Source organism: Pogona vitticeps, chromosome 1 (genome assembly GCF_051106095.1).
Source record: "Pogona vitticeps strain Pit_001003342236 chromosome 1, PviZW2.1, whole genome shotgun sequence".
Classification (NCBI taxonomy): Eukaryota; Metazoa; Chordata; class Lepidosauria; order Squamata; family Agamidae; genus Pogona; species Pogona vitticeps.
In genome coordinates this window covers 115,899,519-115,925,063 of record NC_135783.1, presented here as the reverse complement: position 1 = coordinate 115,925,063, position 25,545 = coordinate 115,899,519, and the positions used below count along the sequence as shown (strand labels likewise).

The 25,545-nt window shown below is 40.4% G+C and overlaps 1 protein-coding gene across 50 annotated transcripts in view; it reads left to right on the top strand.

Annotated features, from left to right (window-relative positions):
* RIMS1 (regulating synaptic membrane exocytosis 1) overlaps positions 1-25,545 on the top strand; it is a 324,125-nt gene that overhangs the window by 99,482 nt on the left and 199,098 nt on the right. For 42 of the 50 annotated variants that reach the window (XM_072999690.2, XM_078385933.1, XM_078385946.1 and 39 more), the window contains exons 2-3: positions 935-1,015; positions 11,986-12,199. In XM_072999690.2, the coding sequence (XP_072855791.2) occupies positions 935-1,015; positions 11,986-12,199 (295 nt within the window). Of the gene's footprint in view, positions 1-934; positions 1,016-11,985; positions 12,200-25,545 lie in introns of those variants that run through there. The other 8 variants (XM_072999957.2, XM_078385965.1, XM_072999951.2 and 5 more) reach the window with 5 other exon arrangements.

Genomic DNA, 25,545 nt, shown 5'->3' with positions numbered 1-25,545 from the left:
CCAGAAATTTCATCCTTTACTATGGACCAGGAAATACGAAGGAATGCCTGGCAAAGGTCAAGCAAATCAGTTTACAACAGCCTATTTCTCTATCAAGCAAGAAGTTTCTGGAGCACAGAAATCAACAAAAGCAACCATTAATGTTATCCCAAAGATAGTGCATGTGGACCAGATGCATAGTGTGTGTGAAACCTCCCTCAGCAGGTAATAAATGCATTAACCAAACCCAAACTTTTATGCTTCTCAATAAAAGCCTTTACAACTTGTCTAAGCCTTTAAACTACTGCCCATTAGCTTGCAAGAGTTTGAAGTGCTAATGGCTTGTAATTTATGTCTATGTACATAAGAGCCAACTTCTTCCATTCTCAGTGAGGCGCAAGCTCTTAAACTGAGCTGAATATATCGATGAAGACAATTGTCTGCTTTATTTCAGTGGTACAATATATCAGTCTGTTTGGGGTCACAAGGTGCTTAAGGATCAGAGTTGGTTGAACAGGTTAAGGTTATATTATTCATATACAGTACTGTGCTGGAAAAGGCACACTAGGGTGACTTTTCACTTTTTGCCATCAGTGTCTGAAGTCCCAGCGGCTAGTTCGAACAATGAGAGATACGAGTTTTGACTGGCCATGTTCTCACTGATACGGCTGGTCTATTCTAGCTTGGGAACAAAAGCTGGATTTTTCAAGCCCCAAAGTGTAACAGCAGGGCACAGGGGGGTTTTAAGTGAAAAAAAAAAGTAAAGTAGCATTTGGGGGCTCAAGGAATTACACAGGAGTTTTGGGAGAAAGAATGGAGCCCAGGGGCCAGACCTTGCCCACCTCAGACCAGAGGGACAAATATTCTCACAGGTGTATACATCACAGGAGGGTGTAAGATCAGCCATGCTAAATTATCCCAAAGGCCTTTCTGATCTAGAATTGTGTTCTCACAGGGGCAAACCAGATGCCTGTTGGAAGCCTACCAGAAGTGCAGAAGGACAGCAACACCGTCCTACTCATCCTGCCTCTCAGCAGTTAGTATTTGGATATACTCTGCCTCTGATACTGGCGGGAGGTGGGTGGATTTTAAATCTGTTCTGCCTCTTCTCCAGCAGGGACCCTCTCCTGCTTCCAGCACATAATTTACTGCCCTGCTGGAAATATTAAGAAGCCTCATATGAGGTACTTTTCAGACCTCCATTGCTAGTCCTCATGTGCCAACTATGTAGATGCACTAAATATCTGTGTGCCAGGCTTCCAAAGCTATGTGTGGATGCTTGTTTCACCTTCAGATAATTATAGCAAGGCACAATAGAATTATTAGTTCCCTTCAGGGATCAGAGTTACGAAGGCTCATTTATTTAGATTCTAGAAGATTCATTTCAGTAAATGGAATGTTTGTTCAATGGAATTACATAAGTTGGTAAGAACCTTTTTTTAGTGAGGCTGAAATCTGCAGTCTTTGCATTTCCTCATTTTTGTTACCGTATTGGTCTGTCTGTATTTAAAGTATTTTTATCCAGCTCATCAGCTAGAAAGGGCTCCCAGAATAACACACTAAGATCAGTAAGGGCATATACCCTGCCTGTAGGCTTGCAGTGTAAAACTGAGGTGGGCAGAGTGGGATTCCTAGAACCTCTGCTCCCATATATACATTCCAAATTTTGGCTCAGAAAGCTGCCCCCCTCGTTCCCATTAGTGTTTGTCAGAGGTCATTCTGCCATGTTTTGGGGACAACTCCGTTCTTTTTAATGTAGATTAGAAGGACCATCACACAAGCAGCTCCCCCGCTCCGTCAAACTGTCCTTCACACAATGTGGGGTGTGATTTTGAGCATACAAACAGCTGTATATATGAAATACCACTGGATGAAATTGCCTGTGAAATTATCTTTTTGTGCATAGTTGTGGCCAATGGGATTTTGGCATAACAGTTAACTCGTTCTCTGACTGGTTCTCCTTGTGTAGACTTAAGTAGTACCAGCGTTTAAAATTTTGGTTTTTAAGTTAATTTGTTCCCATTTCTCACTGCAAAACTGAAAAATATAGTTCTTTGTGTTACTCTTTGTGTTTATTGTTACTGTTCTGCTATGTTTTAAATTAATTAATTGAAAAATCCCTATCAAAGGTGGGGATCCTGTTCAGGCTTGGGGAGGTAGTTTCATCCTTTTTTTTTTTTTTTTTTTTTTTTTTTGGGTCATTCACCTGAGAGAGTTTGGTTTCTTTCTTTGGTTTAACTGTTTTCAAATTTGTAATGCTGCCCAGAGTAGACCTTTGGTCTCGATGGGCAGGGTAGAAATCCAATGAAATAAATGAATGTATGAATAAATAAACAAGAGTAAGCAGTATCTTCTTGTGGAAAGCAGGTGGTTGTATTTGTGATTTCTAGTCTCATAAGGGGAGGCCTCGGAAGCCAAGGTTAGCATGCTGGGATAGCATTCTACTCTGCCAGCACTCAATAAATGACACAAACAAAGGCACCTCATTCCTCCTTGCTATATTCAGCTTTAAAATGTACCCTGGTTACATTCTTGCTTCCTCCAAAATAACTTATTACAAGTAATGATTAATCCTAGTATCTTCCATGTAGTATGTGTAGCCTAGGAAGCCTGTTTATGGAAAAGTATCAATAGGCTTGGGGGAACCACCATGATTTCAGAATACCTCAAGGTGCGTGCGTGCATGTGCGTGTACGTGCAGTCCTAAAACCTTAAGATGTTTGTATGTGACGGAATCCCAAGGGAATAAGAAACATGTGCAACCAGTAAAGGAGACCTTACATTCAGTGTATATAGAATGTTGTATATAAAACCCCTACAAGGGCTGGGAACAGAATAGAGTGTCCCATAAGAGGGTGGGGCTGGCTGGAACCCTGAACTTCAAGTTGTATTTCTTGAGAACCAACACTTGAAGAAATTATTTATTTGGAATACATTTCCCAGAATCCCTCTGGCCAGCATGGCAGCGGCCACAGTGGAGGGCGGCGGGCTTCTGGGAGCTGTAACAACTTTTCCAAGGTCTGTTAAGAATGGATCTCTGCATGTCTTGTTTCATATTTAATATGCTGACTTTCCAGAGAGATAGAGACGGAGAGCTGTAATTTGATGCTGAAGCTGGCTTCTCTATTGGCCCAGAAGAATCAGGAAAGTTCTTGCTGAAGAGGCAGAACAACCCACTTTCAGATTTCATAGGGTGTGGAGCAGTGGTTCCCAGCACACGGTCTCCAGATGTCCTTGGGTTAAAACTCCCAGAAGCCTTCACCGCTAGCTGTACTGGCCAAGATTTCTGGGAGCAGTAGTCCAAGAACATTGAGGATCCAAGGTTAGGAACCACTGGCCTAGAGTAACAGTACTTGCCCTGTGATAAGGCCCATTCTTTTTCCCTGCTAGCTATTTTTAACCAGGCTCTTACTCTTTGTGTAAAAGTGGAACATACACGCACACAGCTGCACACCCCACTGAATTCAGAAGCAGAAACCTCTTAGAAGTGCAACAGACTCAGCAGCAAAGCAAATGCGGGCTTTCTTTGGACCCAGGGAAACAAGTGTGTGAGATGGAGCAGTCACAAACGTTTCATCATCTTTGATCTATGAAAGCTTTGAGATTAAACAGAATGGCTATAATAATTCATGGTCAGAGAATGTCTTCCTGATTGGGCAGCTGCCTGTGATCTTGATGGGAGGAATAGTGGGACGCTTGCATGTTTAACCTCCCTTATTTTTGCTAACATAAATCACTGACTCATAATCAGGCAGTTGTGCTTCCTAGGTTACTGGGGTTTTGATGTGCCTTTATACTTCTGTATGCATTTTCTTGGCAGTTCTTTAGGTAGATGAAAATGAAGAGTGCTGGTTAGGTAGTGGTGGCTGTTGCCTTTGATTCATTGTGACCCTATAAACGAGTGTCTAGAATATTTGGTCCTCAACTGCCCTGCTCAGCTGTTGTGTACTCAAGCCTGCAGTTCCTTTAGGGCAGTGGTTCTTAACCTTTTTGAAAGAAATGCCCCCTTGAGCCATTGAGGAAGTTATCATCGCCCCCCTCCCCGCACTGATATCTTATTTATTTATTTATTTATTTATTTATTTATTTATTTATTTATTTATTTACTTACTTACTTACTTACTTACTTACTTACTTACTTACTTACTTACTTACTTACTTACTTACTTACTTACTTACTTACTTACTTATTTATTACACTTAAATCCAATGACCCCTGAAAATAAAATTCAATTCCAAGAAAATGAAATGCCCCCAAAAAGCAACATTTAATGATTTAGTTGCAAGTGAATTTTAAGACGCAAAAAGAAATATAAAAAGGGCATAAAAACAAACTGCAATGCAGGAACTAAAAATTTCAAGACGAAAACTCTGAAACTAAATTAAGATTGGAGGAAAAAATATATATTAATGCACACTGTAAAAAGGCTGTAGCCATCTTCACAGGTTTGGCTTGCTCCAGCGCCCCCCTACCACCCCCTTCTGCTCCAGCGCCCCCACGCCGCCCCTTTTCGTTTTACCGCCCCCCTGAAAAATGAAATCGCCCCCTGGGGGGCATTATCGCCCACGTTAAGAACCACTGCTTTAGGGAGTCTGTCCATCTCATATTTGGTCTTCTTCTTTTCCTGCTGCCTTCCACCTTTCCAAGCATTATTGTCTTTTCCCGAGAATCTTGCCTTCTGATGGGTGTGCCCAAAGTAGAACAGCCCCAGTTTTGCCATTTTTGCCGCCAAAGAAAGTTCAGGCTTGATTTGATCTAGGACCTACTTGCTTGTCTTTCTAGCAGTCCAAGGTATCCACAAAGCTCTCCTTCAGCACCACATTTTAAAATTTATTTATTTATTTATTTGACTTTTATACTGCCCATCAGGCTGCTAAGACCACTCTGGATAGTTTACACATTAAACAAATATAACATCAAGAAACAATTTAAAACAATAAACATAATAATTATAAAATCAAAATTATATATATATATACACCAACACCAACTAAAAATAATTAAAATTGAACGGAGGCAAGGCAGCGGAACTGATAATATAAACATTAAAGCAACCACTGTGTTAAGATGTTATCAGGTCCTAAAAGGCCTGTCTAAAAAACCAAGTTTTTAGTGATCATTTAAAAGTTCCCAGTGAAGGGGCCAGGAAAATTTCAGGCAGGAGATGATTCCAAAGCTAGGGGGTGAACACTGAGAAGGCCCTATTTTTGGTCTTCTCTTTCCGAGCCTCTCTCAGGGTCAATATTCTCAACCACCCGGCCTGGGAAGATTATCCAAGATGGGCAGACCTTGCTGGAAGTGCAGGTATCAAATGAATCAGTTCTATATCCTATCAGCTTTCTGTCTTGTCCAGCTTTTACATCCATACATCATCTTATCTAATTCTTCTATTGCTGCCCTTCCTAGCCTCAGACTTCTTCTCATTCCTTGGCTGCAGACTCCATTTGGATTGATGATTGAACCAAGGTATACCAAGCCTCTAACTCTTTCAGTTTCTTTGTTGTCAACGCTAAAGTTATGTAGTCCTTCTATAGTTGTGATTTTTGTCTTCACCTGCAGTTCTGCTTTGGTGTTTTCTTCTTTCACTATCAGTAGAAGTCATTTCAAGTTATTGCTGTTTTCTGGCAGTAAAATGGTGTCATCTGCATATTTTAAATTACTGTACAGATATTTCTCTAGTTTTCATTCCTCCTTCACCTGAATCTAGTCTGGCTTTCCATATAATATGTTCTGCCTACAGATTGAATAAATAAAGGGATAAAATGCATCTTTGTCTGATTCCTTTGTAAATGGGAGACCATTCTGTCTTTGCATATTCTGTCCTAATTGTAGCTTCTTGTTTACAATGCAATATAATACAATACATTGTTGCTGCTTTGAAAAAAAAAGGCTAAAAGTCCAATAGTCACCTGCTTAGCTGCAAATCCCTGTGCACCTTCAGTGGGAGAACCCTTTGCATGTCTTTCTGAGATATAGTGGGATGTATAGTTCATAAATAAAATGGTGCCATGTAGTGTAGGATGTGGGTTTTGCAGAATTTTAGGTTATTCCAGAGTTCTCTGGGTTGTGACAGTTGACTGAGAAGTCTTTTCAAGGGTCTCTGTGTCAGAGCAGAAGAAAAGTATCTGTGTGGCCAGGTCTGGACCTTTTAGTAGGTAGGGTGAGGCAGTTGATTTGGGGTTTCATGAAACAGCAGCAAATGGATGCTTATTTATTTGCAAGAGTAAGTATTTACTTAAGTTTGCTGAAAGGGATGAAAAACAGAAGCTTGTGGACTTCTGCCCTTCAGGTAACAAAATAATGTGTGTAGTTTGGGGTGCTATGCACCTCGACATGTGTGAGAAGGGAAGTGCCATTTGATGCTTTGCCTCAGGGAGCAAAATGTTTTGAATTGATTTAGAGCATTGGTGGTACTTCCCCCTACTATGGAATAAGATGGTTGGGTCTCAGCAGTGGTTCCAATCATAAAAATAATTGTTCATTTCTAAGGCCTTCCTTGTTCAGAGTGTAGAGTGCTTTACAATAATCTCTGTTCTCAGAACAATAATTTAAGGAGGGTGCAGCAGAAAGAGAAAACGCAAGGAAAGGCTGCCTAGATTATTGTTGTTTGTTTATTTGTTCTTTGTCTCATCTCTAAGCCCCAATCCTATTTGAAATCAGTGGAGCCTTACTTCTAACAAAAGGATTTAGGCCCAGTAAGGTGCTTGTGTAAGGTGGTGTAGTACTGCAGGGGAATTCTCACTAACAACACTCAAATAGAACAGAGCAATCACATAGAAAGCTTGTGCGATGTTCTTTATTGATGACTAATTATTAGTTAACAATTAATAATTAACTCATTAATAAAAACATTTACACGAATTATATCTATATCTCATTTTCCTTTAGAAGTATCCAAGGGAAGTGTGTATAGTTCTTATCCCTTCTCTCCCATTTTGTCCTTACAAGTGGCCTGTAATATAGTCTGGGCTGAGAGCTGGTGACTGAACTAAGATCACCCACAGTGCTTTGCTACTTAGTGGTGGTTTGATCCTGTGTCTTCAAAATCTTGGCATTGACCTACCTCTGTGCTGCATTGGAGCACCTGAAGCCTGTACAACTGTTAAGTGCTGTGGGATATAAAACAGACCCCATATTTAAAGACTGCATTAGACCTCAGGCACCAGGATAAAATACTTTAGTTCCCTAGAACCTCATTTTGATGCAGAATCCACACAGAAGTACAGTATGTAGATTAAGCAATGCCTAACTCTGAGGTATTGTTACCTGAACTTCAGCAATGACCACATTCTATTTGCTTTTCCTGACACACACAAAATGCTTGAAAGGAAAATGTCTCAGCAAAATCATTGCATTTTGCCATTGAGGCACTTGTATTCCACTTCCCATGTGATGCAATGGAATGAGAAAGAAAATGTTCCTTGCTGGGGGAGGTTAGCAGTTGGAGAAGGGGCAGTGCCAAACTGGTGCCAAAAAGCAGCAACACTGTACTTGGTTGTCACTGGTTTGTAGCAGGGACACTGCAACCTGCTGTGGGTTAAAACAAGACATGATGTACATGAAACCCAACTCCTAACTCTAACCACATTACAAACCCTACTTCTAAACTCAGGTTGTAGGGATTCTAGAATTTCAGAAAATACTTGGAACTTATTCAGTTTTTTTTTTTAAAGCACTCTTGGGATTTAATATGTGTTATATTTTATAGAGAAACATGCAAAATATTGTTAAAAACTTACTTTCTTCATTTCTCCATTAATTTTTGTTCTGTTCAAGAAAGAAGTCAAAACACTTCCCAATAGAAATGGTTAATACATATTCATTCCTGCTCCCTCTCCTTCTTCCCTCTCATATCAGACCTAGTGGTAAGTGATAAGGCTGAGTTCAATGTGATGTATAGGAAATTAGAGAGGAAACCATACATCTCTTCTGTGTATATGAATGATATGAGTGAGAACACGAAGTACTGTGCATCTTAAGGCATGCTCATGGCCAGCAGGTTTCCACGTTAAGATCCAACATGCTGAACAGGTGATCTGAATAATTCATTTTGAGCAGAAGCTGACATTTTCTACCCTACTGTTCAACCCATTTTCAAAATGTTTGGGATAAGATACACAGTTTGAGATTTCTGCAGGCCTCAAGGATCAGACCTAGAAATCTAGGCATCTTATCTTCACTTCATACTGTATAGGATGGCTTTTTGTTTGCTTGTTTGCTTGTTTGTTTGAGAACATATTCTCTTAAAATTACAAAGAGAGGTTTGCAACCTAAGATCAGGCAACTGTTGGCACAAAATTAAATGCTGATGCTTCTAACACCCAAGTATTAAAAAAGAGAGAGAGAGAAAAAACCCTGAGTGAAATGGCAATCTCTGGTGCCATCTGCTGGGCAATGGTTATAATAAAGCTCTAAATGTTAACATGTTGGCTGCATTGGAAGCGTTTGCCAAAGTGAGAATAGGGTTGGAAGGGATACAAGTTTTCTTTTGTTTTTCATTTTTCTCTCCTACCGGAGGTGGAACGTCATCTTGGTCATTCCAATTCTGGTTGCAGCAGCTCTAAATAATGATCCCGGATCAGTCTCCAAGATTTTCCAGCCAATAGGCTCTTCAAATCATTAGCTGAATTGTTTGAGTCATGAGCAGAAGAGGGACCTGAAATAGGTACTGCTGGCAGAGATCCTCCTGGGCCAACTTGTTGGGGCTGGACTCCATCTCATACGCAGAGCTGTCAGGTTCTAGGCTTCTTTCCATCCCCTGAGACCAGGTGGTGGGCCCTTCTAAAGTCACGGGAAATGAGTCCATGTGTGATATTGTCAAAGTGTGTTGGGGAAGGGGAGGGTATAGATTTCTTGCACTATCTCCTCAGCAAATCCTAGGTGTGCAATACATGTGCAAACATGCTAAGCCCGAGGAGCCCTGGAGCCCATGGCAAGTGGGGAAGAGGGCACCTAAAGCATTAAAGCCATCATCCACATTAAAATCAAACTTTCTCCTACTCTTGTGTCATGAGTTCAGCCGAAGAAGACCTGAAATCTGAGGGATTAATTAGGGTGAGGGAAATGCTCAGCAAACATAATCACAGACAGCTGAATCACCACCAGATTCTCCTCCCCCACTAGCCAGAGTAAGGGACAAGCTTCAGTAGAGACTTATGACACGAAGGTCAGAGGCTTGCATGAATGTTTCCCACAGGAACATCAGGTCGACCAGCCCTGAGTTTTAGCAGGATGGAGTGTTTGCTAGGAATTAGATGACTGTTGCTGCTATATAATCTGTACCCAGAGGCTTGGAAGCCTGTGGGAGCAACAAGTTTGTTCTCTGGCTTTCAACCACGGTCCTGCTTATCTCAGACCTTGCTCTGTGGCCCCTTGGCTTTGGACTCTGACATCTGACTATGGTTTGTGCTTTAGCAATTTGGCATCTGTTTTGTATCTTCTAAACTTCTGATATTGGACTATCTTATTGGACTTTTGCCTGCTGAATCCCCTAGGAATGTGACATCTTGTATTGCTCACACTGAGATATGCCTCCCCATCTGGAGTTTAAGAAAAACAAAGCAATTTGCTAGGACTTCAACTAGCCTCCCCTGAGACTTTGGTACCCTGCATAGGCAATTAGTGGTTGCACCTTCTGATTTTTAACTTTTTTTGCCTTAAAACTTTGTGGGGTTTTGTTTGTTTGCTTTTGTTTGCTTTAAAGCCACTGGGTAAGTGTATTTGTCTTTATTTAGAGGGAAGCTGATTGAATTGCTCACTGGTTTAAGTACTTACCTTCAGAACCAGAGGATGGGGGGCTCAGCTCCCCAGAGAAGAGCCAGCCTGCATAGCCTTGGGAAAACTACAGAGTCCCAGGGCATCCCCAGAAGAAGGGAATAGTAAATTACTTCTGAGTATTCTCTACCTGAAAAACCTTGCAAAAGGGCTGTCATAAGCCAGAACTGACTTGACAGCACATCGTCATCATCTAGGCAGGTAGAACAGTATACAACATTTGAAAAAGTTACTTTTAGACTACAATTTAGAAAGTTCTTCAGCCAGCATGATCTCCTCAGTTCTGAGAGATATAGTCCCAAAAGTAACATTTATAAACATTGGATAGGGTGAAAGGATTAGTATGCCAATGTTGTTTCTTTGTTCAAATTTAGTCCTTCCTGCTTCTTGGATCTTTAGTGTGGAGAAAGACAAAGTTGTTTTTGTTGTTGTTGTTGTACAACTGCCAAAGTTCCCCAGCTAGCATTGCCACAGTGGGATTTTCGGAGCTGAAGTCTAGAAAAGTTACTTTCCCCATTGCTTCTGCAGTGCCATGTGTGGTTTCGTTGCTGGATGAATAAATTGAGTTATACTCTCTCTCTCTCTCTCTCTCTCTCTGGTTTTCAATCCATTTTCATCGGTCTGGGCAGTTGTTGGTGAAGGAAAGCAGATCTCTCCTCTCATGTACCTGTATTTAGTAGCAATGGGGAAAACAAAACAAAAAAGTTAAATCAAAATCACTGCTGTTGCTGCTTCCTCCTCTTCTTCCTTTTCCTCCTCCTCCTCCTCCTCTTCCTCTTCCACCATCAATTCCATTAAAAAATACATTCTTTGACCTATTGGCATGCGTGATGTTTGGTACATAGTAGCTTATACTCTGGAAATGCTGTAAAGAAAAAAACCACAGAGCACGAATGGAAATATTTAAAGTGAGAAAACAGAGCCATAAAGTTTCATAAATTTATAAATGTCCTCACATAAAATGTAAAACATCAATAAATTTGGGGGAAAATCTAGCAAATTCACAAAAGAAAAGAATCGGTCTCTCTTTTTTTGTATTTTACCTTGCTTTTTTGTGGGGGAGGGGGTGGCTAAAAACCCTCCTAAAAATTTGGAATATCTAAGGGTGGATGCCTGTTTGGGATACCAGTGAAACCTCTTTGATATCTGGGTGCCCAGACTTGTCACTTTCTTTGTTAAGAAAATAGGAGTCCTGGTTGGTATTTGATTATATTTGGTAACTGATGCTGATAAGATCACTTGCTTGACAGACCATATAGCTGACATGAATAGCTCTTTGGGTCTCATTTATGGATTTTTAATATAATTTTACAGGTCAAGAGTGGCACTTGGAACAGTATTAATGGTTGCCATACTGTAAAGACACACAGAGTACAGTGGGGTCTCTACTTAAGAACGTCTCTACTTAAGAACAATCCAACTTAAGAACAGCTCCATTTGCTAAATTTTGTTTCTACTTGAGAACAGAAATCCAAGATAAGAACAGGAAAAAAAAACTTTCCTGCTCTTTTTTTAACCTTAGGTCATCTTAGGTTAAAAAAAAATTCTCCCCCTAGTGGTAGAGTACGTATTAACCAGCTTTGCATTAGTTCCTATAGGAACTAATGCTTCAATGTACAGACGCACCTCTACATAACAAAAAAACAGCCAGAACAGATTAATTGGTTTTCAGTCCATTCCTATGGGAAATTTTGCTTCAACTTAAGAACGTTTCAACTTAAGAACACCATTCCAAAACGGATTAAGTTCTTAAATAGAGGTTCCACTGTTAGTTTCTATGGACGGAAAAGAGCAGATACGGATTAAATGGTTTTCAATGCATTCCTATGGGAAATGCAGATTCAACATAAGAACTTTTCAACTTGAGAACCACCTTCCAATACGGATTAAGTTCTTAAGTAGAGACCCCACTGTACAATAGGACTGCAGTATCTGTTGAGGATTGGTTCCAAGCCCCTCCTCTCATGGGTGCTGGAAACCTTGGATATAGAAATCCTATGTCATAGCATAGTCTCTGGCTTCCTCTAATGGCCAATTCTGGTAATACACCCTGGAAACAAATATTTCTGGGGTTTCTTATTTAGTGTTTTCAGCCAGTGGATAAGTGAAACCATGGCTACTGATTCCACAGATATAGCAGTCCTATTCTATAAGTATGATGAATATGAACAGAGTTATGTGTATGAGAAATGTTGTTGCTCTTGGTATAAAAAAGTTTCTTTTCCTTACAGAAGATTGCACCAACAATTTGAAAGTTACAAAGAGCAAGTACGAAAAATAGGTGAGGAATCCCGCCGTTACCAAGGAGAACACAAAGATGATGCACCAACATGTGGAATCTGTCACAAAACTAAGTTCGCTGATGGTTGTGGCCATTTATGCTCCTACTGCCGGACAAAGTTTTGTGCCAGATGTGGAGGTCGGGTTTCCCTACGATCAAACAATGTAAGTTTCTTGCTGCATGTAAATGAAGTATTGTGGATTTCATTGCCAGAGCATCCTGCTTATGGAGGTGTTTGCTACTGGTGGTTATGAGCTCTTTTGCCTCCATAGCCACCACACCCATACTTCTTTTGTGTTCATAATTTTATCCATTCTTTATGTTTATTCTCAGAATTCCTTACTCCATGGTGTGTATGTGTGGGCATGTGTGTGTTCTGTTTGTTTGCAATTGTTTTCACTCCGTTTCATTTTTGCTGCAATTCTATATTAACATTGCAGGTAATTCACTTTTATTTTGTTCTCATGGAACAACATAAGTATCTTAGATTTCTACATTAGTGTCTTGAAAATATTCTCTGCCTTTATACATGGCTATTTAAAAAAAACTATGTCACGTAAAGGCACATAAAGTTGTTCATATCCTTTTGCCCAGTAGGGGGCTTGCACTTCCTCCAACAATGACCAAGGCCTGAGAAATCATTTTGGTTCGTAAGAAGTCCTGGATGAGAACTTTTCTTTTTGGAGAGTGGGCCATTTGCACTTCGAGAAACTGGCATGGATAACTGATGTTTGGAATATGCAGAAAGTCATATTTTCTTGCTAAAAACGATTAGCCTGTGCATTCCATAGTGGCTGTTGACTGCGACGGCTTACTGCACAGTAGGCAGAGTGGAGGTGGAGGAAAAGAAAAATATCCCCAGCAAATTTCATAGTTTGCAGCTGGCTACAGTTAAAGACCCTTTCTTGGATGCGCATCTTAATGTGGTGAAGAGGTTTGAGTGAGTCAGTGAAGCTGAGAGCAATGCTGTCAGGAGGCCAGACTTCATTATGAGTCTGGATTCCTACAGAGGCACTAAGGTGGAATGGTCGCAGCTGAGACACCTGACTGAGATGCACCCACCCTCTTCAGGGCAGCTACTGGACAGCAGCAGTAACTGAAGGTGACGCCGGCAGCAACAGTTATTCTCCAATTAACTTTTGTTAGTACTGTGCAGAATGTGGCAATGGCAAACCCCTGCTGAACTTTCCTTACCACAAAGTCCTGTGACAAGACAGTTGAAAGTGAAACAAGAGATAGTGTTGGAAGATGAGACTCCCAGGTTGGAAAGCATTCTGTCATTTACTGGGGAAGATCAAAGGACAAGTATGAATGGCTCTGTTGCTAATGACAGAACTGGATGAAAGCCAAAACAATATCTAGGGCTGATGTGCACAGAAATGAAATGAAAGTCCAATGTTGCAAAATATATATAATATAATACATAGAGTTGGAACATGGAACATGAGAAGTATGAATCAAAGTAAACTGCAAACTTTAAACCAAGAAATGGATATATAAACATTGCAGTGCATTAAACTGGACTGGAATGGGATATTTTTGATCAGACAACTACAAGGTATTCTACTCTAGAAATAACAGACCCAAAAGAAATGGAGTGGCTCTAATACTGAGACAAGATGTAGTATAGACAGTTGGGGCCATAAAGTTGGATATGACTGAATAATATCAATCAGACTTCATGGAAAACCTATCAACATAACCATCATTCAAGTCTATGTTCGAACGACCAATACTGAAGAAAATGAGATTGAAAGCTTTTTTGCAAGTATTTAAGATTAAATCGATCACACACCAAAACAAGACATGCTTTGTAGTCAAAGGTAAATGGAATGGAAAAGTAGGGAACAAAGCAGGCCTATGGGACAGAAATTAATCAAGAGAACAAATCAGAGTTCTGCAGAGCCAATAACCTATTTATTGCAAATACATGCTTCGAGCAACTGAATGGATGGCTGTACACATGGACATCACCTGGTGGTCAATATAGAAATCAAGTAGATTGGAAACAGGAGATAGAGAAGCTGCATTATCTCTGTCAAAGGAAGACCAGGAGTGGATTGTGGTACTGATTGTGAATTGTTAATAGAATAATACTGAAAAAGAATATTATAAGAAATGTAGTGCCAAAATATTATTTAAACAACATTCCTGATGAATTTAGACTCCACAAAAGGAATAGATGTGACAGAAATAGGGTCAGAATCATGAAAGCAGTTTTTCAGTAACTGTCACATGGAGTCAAAGAGAACCATTACTGTAACCAGTGCAAAGAAATAGAGAGGATCTCATCCAGAAAATCCAAGAAATCAAGAAGAACTGTAAGGCTAGATTAAGAATGCTTAATGACCAATAGAGAAGCACCATACATATTTGTCTAAGATAAAGTGGTATAGAAGGAGTGGGATAGTATTGTGAGTACACTCAGGAATCCCCTGGGCAATGGTGTGCAGCCAACCAATCCTTCATTTCCAGAAGTGTTGCACCAGGAGAAAATAAAGAGGAGGTGGAAACGGTATACTGAACACCTACACAGAAGAGAGAAAAGGATGATAGACTCCTTTAAAGAGGAAGCATATGATGAAGAACCTGCAATTCTTGAAAGTGACATGAAAGCTACCTTGAAAGCACTGGGAAGAAATAAATCATAAAGGGTACATAGAATATCAATAGAGCTACAGTATTTCAAGCCACAGAGACAGAATCTGTTAAAATCTTAAGAAGAATGGGCCAAAAAAAATTATGGAAAATAAAATAATGGCTCACAAATTGGCAACCTTTAATGAACATTCCAATCCTCAAGAAAAGAAGATGCCAAGCAGTGCAGTAACTATAGGTCCATTGCTTTAACTTCCCATGCAAACAAAGTGATGCTCAAGGTGTTGAAACAAAGACTTTAACCTTATGCAATGGGAGAAAAGCCTGATGTTCAAACTCAATTTTAAAGAAGGAAGTTACTTGAGATCATATTGCAAATATCTGTTGCCTATGGGAGTGTACCAAAGAATTTCAGAAGAAGATCAATCTTTTGTAGAGTACAGCAAAGCCTTTGACTGTGTGGATCTACAACATGGGTTGTTTGTGAAAGAAATGAGTGTGTCTCACCACTTGATTCTCCAGATGTGTAACCTATTTTGTGGACAAGAAGCTACCATTAGGACAGAATATGGACATACAGAATGGTTTCCTATAGGCAACTGTGAAAACAAGGATGCATTTTATTCCCCTTATCTGTTCAATCTATATGCAGAACATATCATATGAAAAGCCAGATTAGATTTAGATGGAAGAGTGAAAATTGGTGGAAGAAACATCAATAATTTAATGCATACAGATGATACCATCTCATTGGCAGAAAGCAGCAGTGAGTTGAAACAACTTTAAGGAAAGTGAAAGAAGAAAGTGCCAAAGTAGGACTGCAGTTGAATATTAAGAAGACAGAAATCATGACTACAGAACTATACAATCTTAATGTTGCCAATGAAGAAATAGAAATTGTTAAATTCTGTTTGCCTTGGTTCAGTCATCAATCCAAAGGGAGACTACAGCCAACAAAATGGAAGAAGGCTAAGACTTGGAGGGATATCAATGAAGGAACGATCATCAAGTGTAAGGATGTGTCACTGGAGACCAAGGCCAAGATCACTCACACTCTTGTAATGCTGATCACCATGTATGGATGTGAAAGCAGGACAGTAGAGAAAGCTGACAGGGAAAAATGATATGTTTGAAATGTGGTGCTGGAGGAGAACTTGGGTTTGGGTTTTTGGGGGTAGATGTGGCTAGGCAGCAGCAACCTCCCCCCTCTCAAAACAACAACAACAAAAAACACTACTCCTGGAGGTCTGCAGGAACAGGCAGAAAAATTGTTTTTAAAAAATCTTGCATAGAAGTTTGGGAGTTAGTTCTATGGGGCCAAAGGGGTTAAAAATGGCATTGCACTTTACTCTTCCCTTATTTAGCAAGTATGTGTTTGTGTGTTCTGTGGTGGGAAATAAGCCCGAAGCTTAAATGTACATTAAATCTTTGCCATATCGTCGTCTGGATTTCAGCAGTAAATCCTTCATCTACCCCTATCTGCTTATGTCCTGCGGATGAGCTGTTCCTCAGGGGCATAAGCAGAGATGGATTTTCCCATCAGGCGGCTTGCTAAAGCCGGCAGAATAGCATCCCACCCCCAGGGTTGGGGGATGCCTTTGTTCCCCCTTCCTCCTCTTCCTATACCTGTGCAGCATAAGAAGAGGAGGGAAGGAATCAAAGGGATTCCCCCAGCCCGTGGCTGCGGGATGGCTTTAATCCCTGCGTTCCCTCCTCTTGCTATGCCCCTGTGGAAAGGGATCCAAGTGATCTTGCAGCCGCGCTGCCTTTAGCATGGCCACAGGATGGCTTTGATTCCTGCTTTCTCTCCTCTTGCTATGCCCTGCAATGTATAGCAAGAGGAGGAAAAGCAAAATAAAAAAAATTACCCAACAAATGATGAATTGATTCGTTGTTTGTCCAGTCACTGTGGGGCAATTCATGGTGCTTCGTCCCCATCTCTATTTTATGTCATCCCAATAAGACGCTGTGTTAGGTCCCTTAAAATTCTGTGGCTGGTATCCAAAGCCTTCTCTCTCTCTCTCTCTCTCTCTCTCTCTCTCTCTCTTTCTCTCTCTTTCTCTCTCTCTGTCTTTGTATGTGTGTGAAAAATGTTTTCATGTGTGCAGAATTTATCCAACATGAGGCAGAGGATTAGATGATCCAACCACCCTCTTCCACATTCAGAAAGCAAGCAGACTTTCTGTTGGTTGCTGGCAGTGGAATGCCATCTTCTGCCACACTGGAGGCCAGCAGGCTAGTTTAAGTGGGTCAGCAGAAAAGGACAGACTTATGAGCACACACAGCTCTGTCCTCAAACAAACAGAAATATCAAGAGGGCCCAGGAGAAATGGATAGATAGCTGCTACCACCTAGCATCTGTTACCTGGAACACTTGCCTCCATCTGCTTCCTGATAGGGTCAATCTTGCATGTAGGTGTTAACAGGTTGCCAATAGAAGGGTTAGCTATTTTCCCCGTTAGCTGCACATCTTGCTATGTTCCTGTTCCCTGATCTCCTTTTCTCAGGAAATGAGAGGATGTCATGGGCAGGGCTGTCTGCAGCAGCTCTAGTAAATTACAGTTCTTTACCTACAGCTCTTTGAATCCCAGTTATGCTGTCAACATTAGAATGCTGAATCCAGATGTATTCGTACCACTATGATTTCTTTATTTTCCAATTTAAAAAACACTTTGATATCTGTGAAGTGTTTTCTGTGCATGTGGAGCTACACTTTTTTAAATTTTAGAATGAAATTTATGTTCAGTAAATCTTGTTTATAGAAACATTAGAATTGCCTTATTTATATCTGCTTATTAATGGTTTCCTTATCTTTCTTCCCCCCCTCCTTCTTTTATATTTTTCTCTTTTCTCTGCTTCCCTGGATGCTTTCCCAAAGGAGGACAAAGTGGTTAGAATCCATTTATTACTACTATTATTATGTTACTAAATTTGAAGTTGGTTAACATGAAGTAGTTGATCAAACTTGTAGTTATCCAATGGAAACAAATAGTTACACTTGTTTGCAGCAAACAAAACTGAGATACTGAACAAAGGATATTGATATTAACCCGCAAAGTTTAGATGGCATCTAACCTGTTTTCTGTTCATTGTTGCTTTAGTCTTAATGGCAGTAAAATGAGAGCGAATCATGCAGGGATATAGTTTTGAAGGAAGCAGTCTCATCTGTAATAATATCTTGCTGTATTTCTTTGGAAACTAATAGAATAAATTCCCCCATTTACTGACAGGATATAGTGGTAAGTTAATTTTGTGTGAAAGTAAAAAATATGCAATTCTCTTTCTTAACTTTGGCTTGTCTTTTATATTATGAAATTAAACATTCAGACATAAAAATCATTAGTGGTAGCAGGTGTTATTTTTGTGGTAGTTGGATTCACTGGGACATCCAACCACTATTATAGGATTATAGGGTTGTTTATTGTTAAAAAAAAAAGAAGTTTGTATGCATGCATCTGAAACATCTACTTATTGCGTAAGTAATCTAGCATTTACTATGTAGCATCCTTGCTACCTCCCTAATGTGCCTGTTTGTGCAAGGTGTCTCACAGACACTTCTCAAATCTGCCTGTGACTGGCTTTCAGCACCTTATTGCAAGGAAACATTACAGGGTGTTGGGTTAACTATGGATTTTGGATTTAAAAAAGCAACCCTGATATTTTCACTTAAGATCCATTGATCAGAACTTCAGGTAACACCGTTTGTATGACATGTGATGCTAGGAAGAAGCATTGCCCTGATGTTAAATTATATCAGTTAATGTATTTAAATGACTTGTTCATGCTTTATGGAATAAAACAGGAAGAACTGACCTTATAATATGGCTGAAGAAATATAAAATGCCGTATAAAAGGTAGTGCTATAGCTATACAGTTAGAATGCCCTCTTCAGTAAGTGTTCTGATAGTCAAAATATGAGTTTTCTGTTAATGCTGTATCAGTTACTGATGTCCCATGTCTTTAGCCACAGGTATGAGACAAACATGGGAACTAGCAGTTGCTCATGCAGCCTGTAGACCATTCCTGTATAATACTGCATCCTGGGAGTTGAATAGATGGTATTTTTGGAATAATCAAGTATTCTAGATCTCAAATAAGAAAACAACAAGAACATACATTTAAGGGGGTAACATGAGCTGTAATTTAAGTGTACTAACCAGAAAATAATTCCTGTTGAAGTCAGTGCAAATTAACATTCAGTTAAAAATATTTAGAAAGGAGATGCCAGTTTAACAAGGTTTGTAAGGTACATTGTGTATAGCAACTCCAAAGCTTAACAAAGTCAGCTAGAACCAGGATCCAAATCACTAAATGGGGGGTTGTGGGTAGAAAAGGGCACTGCCTAGAGTTTAGGAGTCCTGGGGTGTCTCTTTCTAGAAAACAACCCAAAATATATTACAGGAGATAGGAAAGCTAGGTTTTGGACTTCAGAAATACCACTGACCATGGTGGCCGGGGCATTCTGGGAGCTGTAATCCAAAAAGCAAACACAAGAATAAAGACAATAAAATCAAAAATATTTGAGCACCTTTAGGATGAACAAATTCATTTCATTGTGTGCCTTTGTGAATTACAATCCACTTTTTAGGCACACTACTTTGAATACTTCTTGTCTCTGAAGAAATGGATTGCAAAAGCTCTCAATGAAGTAGATTTGTTAGTCTTAAAAGTGCCACAATACTTGTTTTTCTTTTCCTTTTGTTTTCATTGAAACAAACTAACATAGTTCCCTCTTTTTTAAAAAAAAGGTTTCCAGGCTCTACAGTAATAACCCATTCCTCGGACTTAAGAAATTGCAGCAGCAAAAACTGTATTGCATACATATAAATACATATACGTAGTTACTTAAGGGATTCTTTGTATCCTAGCCTACACACACAGATGCTTGTAAGCTTTGTATTGTAGACTGAAATTCTCTTTTATATGTTACATCAGTTCAGGAGTGATTCAAGGCTCTGGTGGCCCCCCCTTCCTCATCCCTCCCTCTCCCTTGCCTCCCAGCTAAATAGGTCACACAACATGAATAAAGTAATATAAATAAAGCTGACTCACTAAGGGAATCTTGAGCTATGCTTAGGTAAATAAGCAACATAACAGTGAAAAGAAAGTCTAGCTTATGAGGGAGGGGTGAGGAAGGGAAGCCTAAAGCTGGGCTTGGAGGCACTCTGCACATGTCCAGAGAAGAGGAAGAGTTGTGCACATTATATGCAGAACAAGCCGAGGCTGCAATCCAGAGCAGGCCCCACATGGAAGAGAAGGAGGGAGGTTGCCAGTTGTGTGAGGTTGCGGGACACCAGGCTCAGGCAAGAGAAGTGGCGGAGGGCTGCAGGAACTTCTAAGGTACGCCTCCCCGCAACTGAGGGTGCTGGTGAGAAGAGTGCCTCTGAGCCTAAGCAGAGTGCCCCACGCGTCTTCCCCCTTCCTCACCTGACCTCAGTCAGAAAAGGCGGGTCGTGCTGAGGTGCTTGAGCTTCAGGATGCTGTTGGGACAGCCAGGGGGAATATGGCTGTGTGCACCTCCAGGGGATGCAAGCGGGCGCCCTTTTCTTTGTTAGTCAGCAGTGTCCAGCAGCACCTTCTGCAGGTGTGTCTCCTGCAGCAACACCACTCAGCACAGGAAGAAGATCAGCTGCTCCAATGGTGCCCATGGTAGCCGCAGCCTGGCCTTGGAGCAGAGAAGAGGCAGAGAAAGGGTGGCACGCCCTCTGGAGAGTCCCATGGCTTTTCCCTGGGCACAGCGGCAAGGCTGTGGAGGGCTGTCGGGGGCAGGATGTAGTGCGAGAAGGAGCTGAGCACCATCTGTTCGCCATCCAGCCCCCATGGCTCGCCAGCTAGGAACACCACCTGCATGCCTTGCACCACTGCCCAGGGCTGGTCTTGCCCTCATAGTAGCCCTGGCAGCTTCCAGGCATCTTCTGGTGCTGCTGTTCTAGACGCTTCATCCTCCTCTTCATGTGTGTCTCTACAGACAAGGGGCCCTGGGCAAATGCCCACTTTGCCCTCTGAATAAAGCGGCCCTGTCTCAGTGTAAGGGGAATTACATCTGAAATGGCACAGTACAGCAAATTAGAGCCCCCATTTCAATTCCTCATGATTTAAGTGTAATCTCATTGCATCTGAGTCAGCTGGCATAGTCCATAGTCCAGATCAAAGTGGGGACCCTTTAATTAGCAGCAATCTAATTCATGAATCAAAATAGCAGCACCCCTGTATTTATTGGATAAATGCATCAATTTAAATTTAAATTAAATTCTGATTGGAGAGATACTTAGGCGTTTTTGTGTAATGATCAGAAACTGTCCATAGGTCTTTTCCTTCATTTTCCCATCAGCCTTTTTCATGTTGCCTTATCTCTACCACCAGTTCATAGGCATATGTCATCACTTAAGAGACTCTCTCGCCAAACCTCTCATTTGTGTCAAATGTCTTATTTGACAATGTACAGTAGAGAGTCTGGAAAACCTTCTGTTTCAATGTCTTGAGCTGAGTATTCAGTTAATACTTCATAGCCAAGAGTCTTGTTAGCCACCATCTCCTGAGAACTCACTTTGGCAGGGAAGGGCCGTTTTTCAAATACAAGCTTCTATGGAGGAAATAGGACAAATTCAAGTACAGTACTGAGTGTTTGTTAGGACATAAATCTTTGCTTAATTAGTTCTCACAGATGGGAACCGAAGTATATGTCAAATACGTTCATTCCACTGGGCAAATTATGAAGGGCTTGTGCGTGCTCACATTTCATACTTCCTCCCTCCCAAATAATTTGCTGAAGTGGTTTCAGCCCAAAAATATTTTGTGCAACAACAACAACAACACACACACACACCGTGCAGTTTGCACAAACTAACAAAACTTGTTTCTTACTACATGCTGTTGTTTGTTTGTTTGTTTGTTTTAGTTTGAACCATCCTTCATTTTTTTGCTAATGTTACTGCTGGCAAAAAAAGCAACATGCTGATCTTTTCACTCTGATGCAGAAGTGAGAAACCTGATATAGGTTGAATTCCCACCCCCCACCCCCACTAAGTATCTCAATGTGTTGAGATACCCTTTCTCACTGGGGCTGAGAGGATGTACAAATATTAATTATATCCTTCATTTTAGCCATCTAAATGAAGTCATCTGTATGATCAGTAACTCTTTTTGAGATCAACAATAAATCTTCATCACTGATCAATTACTTGCTCTAGAAACATGAAATAAGGTATTTACTGATCATGGTGGGAGGGTCGGTCAGTTTCTCATTTGCTTTGTATTTAAAGATATTCCTATGCAGATTAAGCCAGTTGTGACATCAAGATGTAGATTTCATCCATTTATCTCATTAAAGAGTCATGAAACACATCTAGACTCATTGGTGCCTCAGTCTGCCAGGAACCTTATATTTCTTTGTTACTGTAATGTAGACAGACAGATGCAGTGTGTTGTAGTGGAATGTGCTGTACACATAAATAACACACCATTCTGAAATTTTGCCCCACCTGGGAAAATTCATGTAAGCAGCTTTGGAACTTGGACTACTTGAAGTATAGTGACTGGCCAGTATATTTAATTTTATTTTATTTTCCAGATCCCAAAAATGAAGCCCATGGGGAGCATTAAGAATAGTTAATTTGATCAGCAGCAAAATGGCATTGTTGCATGAAGATAAGATTAGATAAATTCTGCACCGAGGACTGATGTTCAATCAGTTTCTTCAGTCTATATGATTCCGAAGCATTTCCCCCCTTTTTAGAAGAAGGAAAAGTAGTCCTCACATATTATTTTTTATATATGCATGTGCCTCTTTCTTCATGACATCTGCCATGGATAAATACTGTATATGGGGAAAGGGATTTTTCAGTTTTTATTTCTAGCAAAAAACTTTTTGAAAAAGAATGATTTATTTCTCTCTAGATATTAAAGAAAACTGAAAAATAGCATAATAATTTCCAGAAAACAAAAAGGTTATTGGGAATGGATGTAATCTGTTCTTTCTCCCTCTTTTTTTGTTACAAAGAACTTTAATCCTCATCCAGGATTAAAACTGTGTATTTTTAGAACTGCTGTGTCCTAGATAAAAGATACTTTGCCCAGTGCATTTTATAAATGCCTTTATAGTATTTGGAAACATTTGTTTTATGTGGTGATTTTCTGTTGATCTGTATCTTAGAGTTACATTTATCTTCTAAACTATTTCCTTAGTTCCAGGTACCACAGTCACACAAATATTCAGAAATGCTGAAAGGAAAGCTTTGATGCTTCCAGTTTTGCATTTCTTTTAAAAAAAAGTTTAATTCTGCTCTAGCCCTCAAAAATTATATTTTCTCTTTGTTTGGCTTTAAAGCCCGTAGTTATCAGAACATTTGCTTCACATTGCTTATGCTTGATTGAAACATCGACGGAAAGATCAATTTAATCCAGGTCAGCGCACAGCATACCTTTCCAGGAAAGGTTGTAGCTCAATGGTAGAGCACATGGTTTGCATGTGGGCTGTCCCAGTTAATCCTTCCTCAAGGCTGAGAAGGAAGAAACGGAGGAGAAGTGGCATATCATACTGGTAGAAGGTAAGGGGAGTTGAGGAACAATCAGTTCTGATCTGAAAACCTTGGGTCTCATCTCAATGTTTTCAATGTCCCTCCAGAGATACCTGTATCACTGCTTGAGAACTATCAGTATAGAACAGTACTGACCGGCGCTGTGGTCCAAACGCAAAGATGCTCTGCCTGCAGTAGGCTTGGAAAGGGTGGAAGCCACTTGTGCTGGTATAACAGCCAGCACTATTTGATCTGGAGCCCATGCTGTACTGGATGGGGTTGGCCAACAGAAGAACCAAAAAGAGAGCAGAGAATATTGGACAGAGTATGTCCAATATTTTACCAGAGACGGCTAATAAAAATAAAATAAAATCAAACTCAAAAACCTCCACAGTTATACAGTGAGCTAAACAGAGACCCATATGGCAGATTTGTAAATTCATTTGCAATTGGTTGTTGTGGGTTTTTCGGGCTCTTTGGCCGTGTTCTGAAGGTTGTTCTTCTTAATGTTTCGCCAGTCTCTGTGGCCGGCATCTGGTCCAGAGCACAGAGTGCTGTCCTCTGAAGATGCCGGCCACAGAGACTGGCGAAACGTTAGGAAGAACAACCTTCAGAACATGGCCATAGAGCCCGAAAAACCCACAACAGCCATTAGATCCCGGCCGTGAAAGCCTGCATGAATACATTAATTTGCAATTCCCCCTCAGATACACCACCCTTATGGCATAGTTAGTTTTTAGTCAGATTTACCTCACTTTACTTCAATTGGCATATGCTCTCAGTATAACTAGTCAGATTCTTGGTTTAGAAAGAATTAAAAAAGTTATGTTTTATTTACAATATCTTCGTATAGAATACAAACAAAAAGATATTCACTGGTTACATGTTATGATATTTTAACTGGCTAGATTCATTATTTGGTTGACTGGCTGCTTATAGAAACACTCAGAACACTGGCACTACCGTTACTAACTTGTCTCTAGCAATGCTAAACACTAACAGATTTGAACGTAAACTGAACCCTAACATTTCTAAACAGACACAGAACTCTGACAGACCTTGACTGAGGTAAAAAAAAAAGGTGGGAAGATGAAACTCTGGGAAAGAGGGAAACAACTGGTTACTTTAAGTGACTGACATTCACCCAAAGTCCCTCCCATCAAAACCTTTCAAAGGTGGGATATGCAGGTTGCTATTCCAAAAGAGAAAATAAGGAGTGGGAGATGAAGCCGAGTTACGCCATATCTAAAACTCTGTCAGTCCAGAGTCACTGCTGCTGCGTTGGCACAACGTACGGCCAGGTCAGAGTAGTCCTAAGTGATTTCTAACATCTCTAGGCTGTGAGGGATTTGGATTTTGCATGGCCTCTGCTGGTTTAGTTTTAGCATCTTGGCTAGTTATCACCATCTTGGCTAGTTAGGAATGCATTCGGAGATGAACAGGTGGCCTGAGTAATGTCATGTAGGATGATTTCCTGTGTTTTTAAACCATATACAGCCACTAGCTCACTAAGTTGGCAAATACATAGATATTTTTGAGGATTTGGCTAGATATGGCGCATAGCTGATGACGATGAGCTCCATTCACTTTGGTCAATCGCAAGCTTTGAAAGCCTAAAGTAAAGTGTGTTAACAAATTTCTAACTTCCTATTTTGTCTTTTCCACAAATGGGGGAGGGGGGGAGGGATTCAAGCCTCTTTATGAGAGCTTCCTCTGAAGCAGAAAACACACGGGATTCTGGTGGCTTTGAAAAACAACTTAGAAGTGCACAGACAGTACTATCAGGTTGATTGTCAGACATCAGAGAGGTCAATTCCACATCACTTCCATCTAGTACCCCTCAAAATGTAACCTCTTGTGCCAGCATTACAAGCCTAACTGGTTTTCCAGCCTACTTTATAGAGGAATGCCATTGTTCTTGCTATGTAAGCAAGTCAGGAATGGTGATGGCATGTTATAGTAATCCTGCATGATCTGGCAGGCCGGTTGCAGCAAACTAACTAGGTATTGTGGCTTCATGGTACTTGTGACCCTTGTTTTTCCAACCTTAAACACAAATGGTGAAGACATGAGGGGTTTTTTTATATCCCTAATGGGTACCATAACCAATAGACTATGTTTTCGCTTGACTAGTCATTAGTTATGCATCTTCTTGTACTACCCATTTTTTTTCCTACCACTTAACAAGTTGGTCTTGCCATACCTATATTTTGCTTTATAACAACTCTGGGCAATCTTTATAACAACTCTGGGCAATCATTCTAGAAAAAATTATTTTCTAGAATGACATTCTGGTGACTAGGAGAAGTGTAAGGAGAAGCTTCAACTGTTACATTGCTACTACAGACATGTTTCTGTTTTGCTGAGCTTGAGGGTGCCTTTGATATATAATGAAG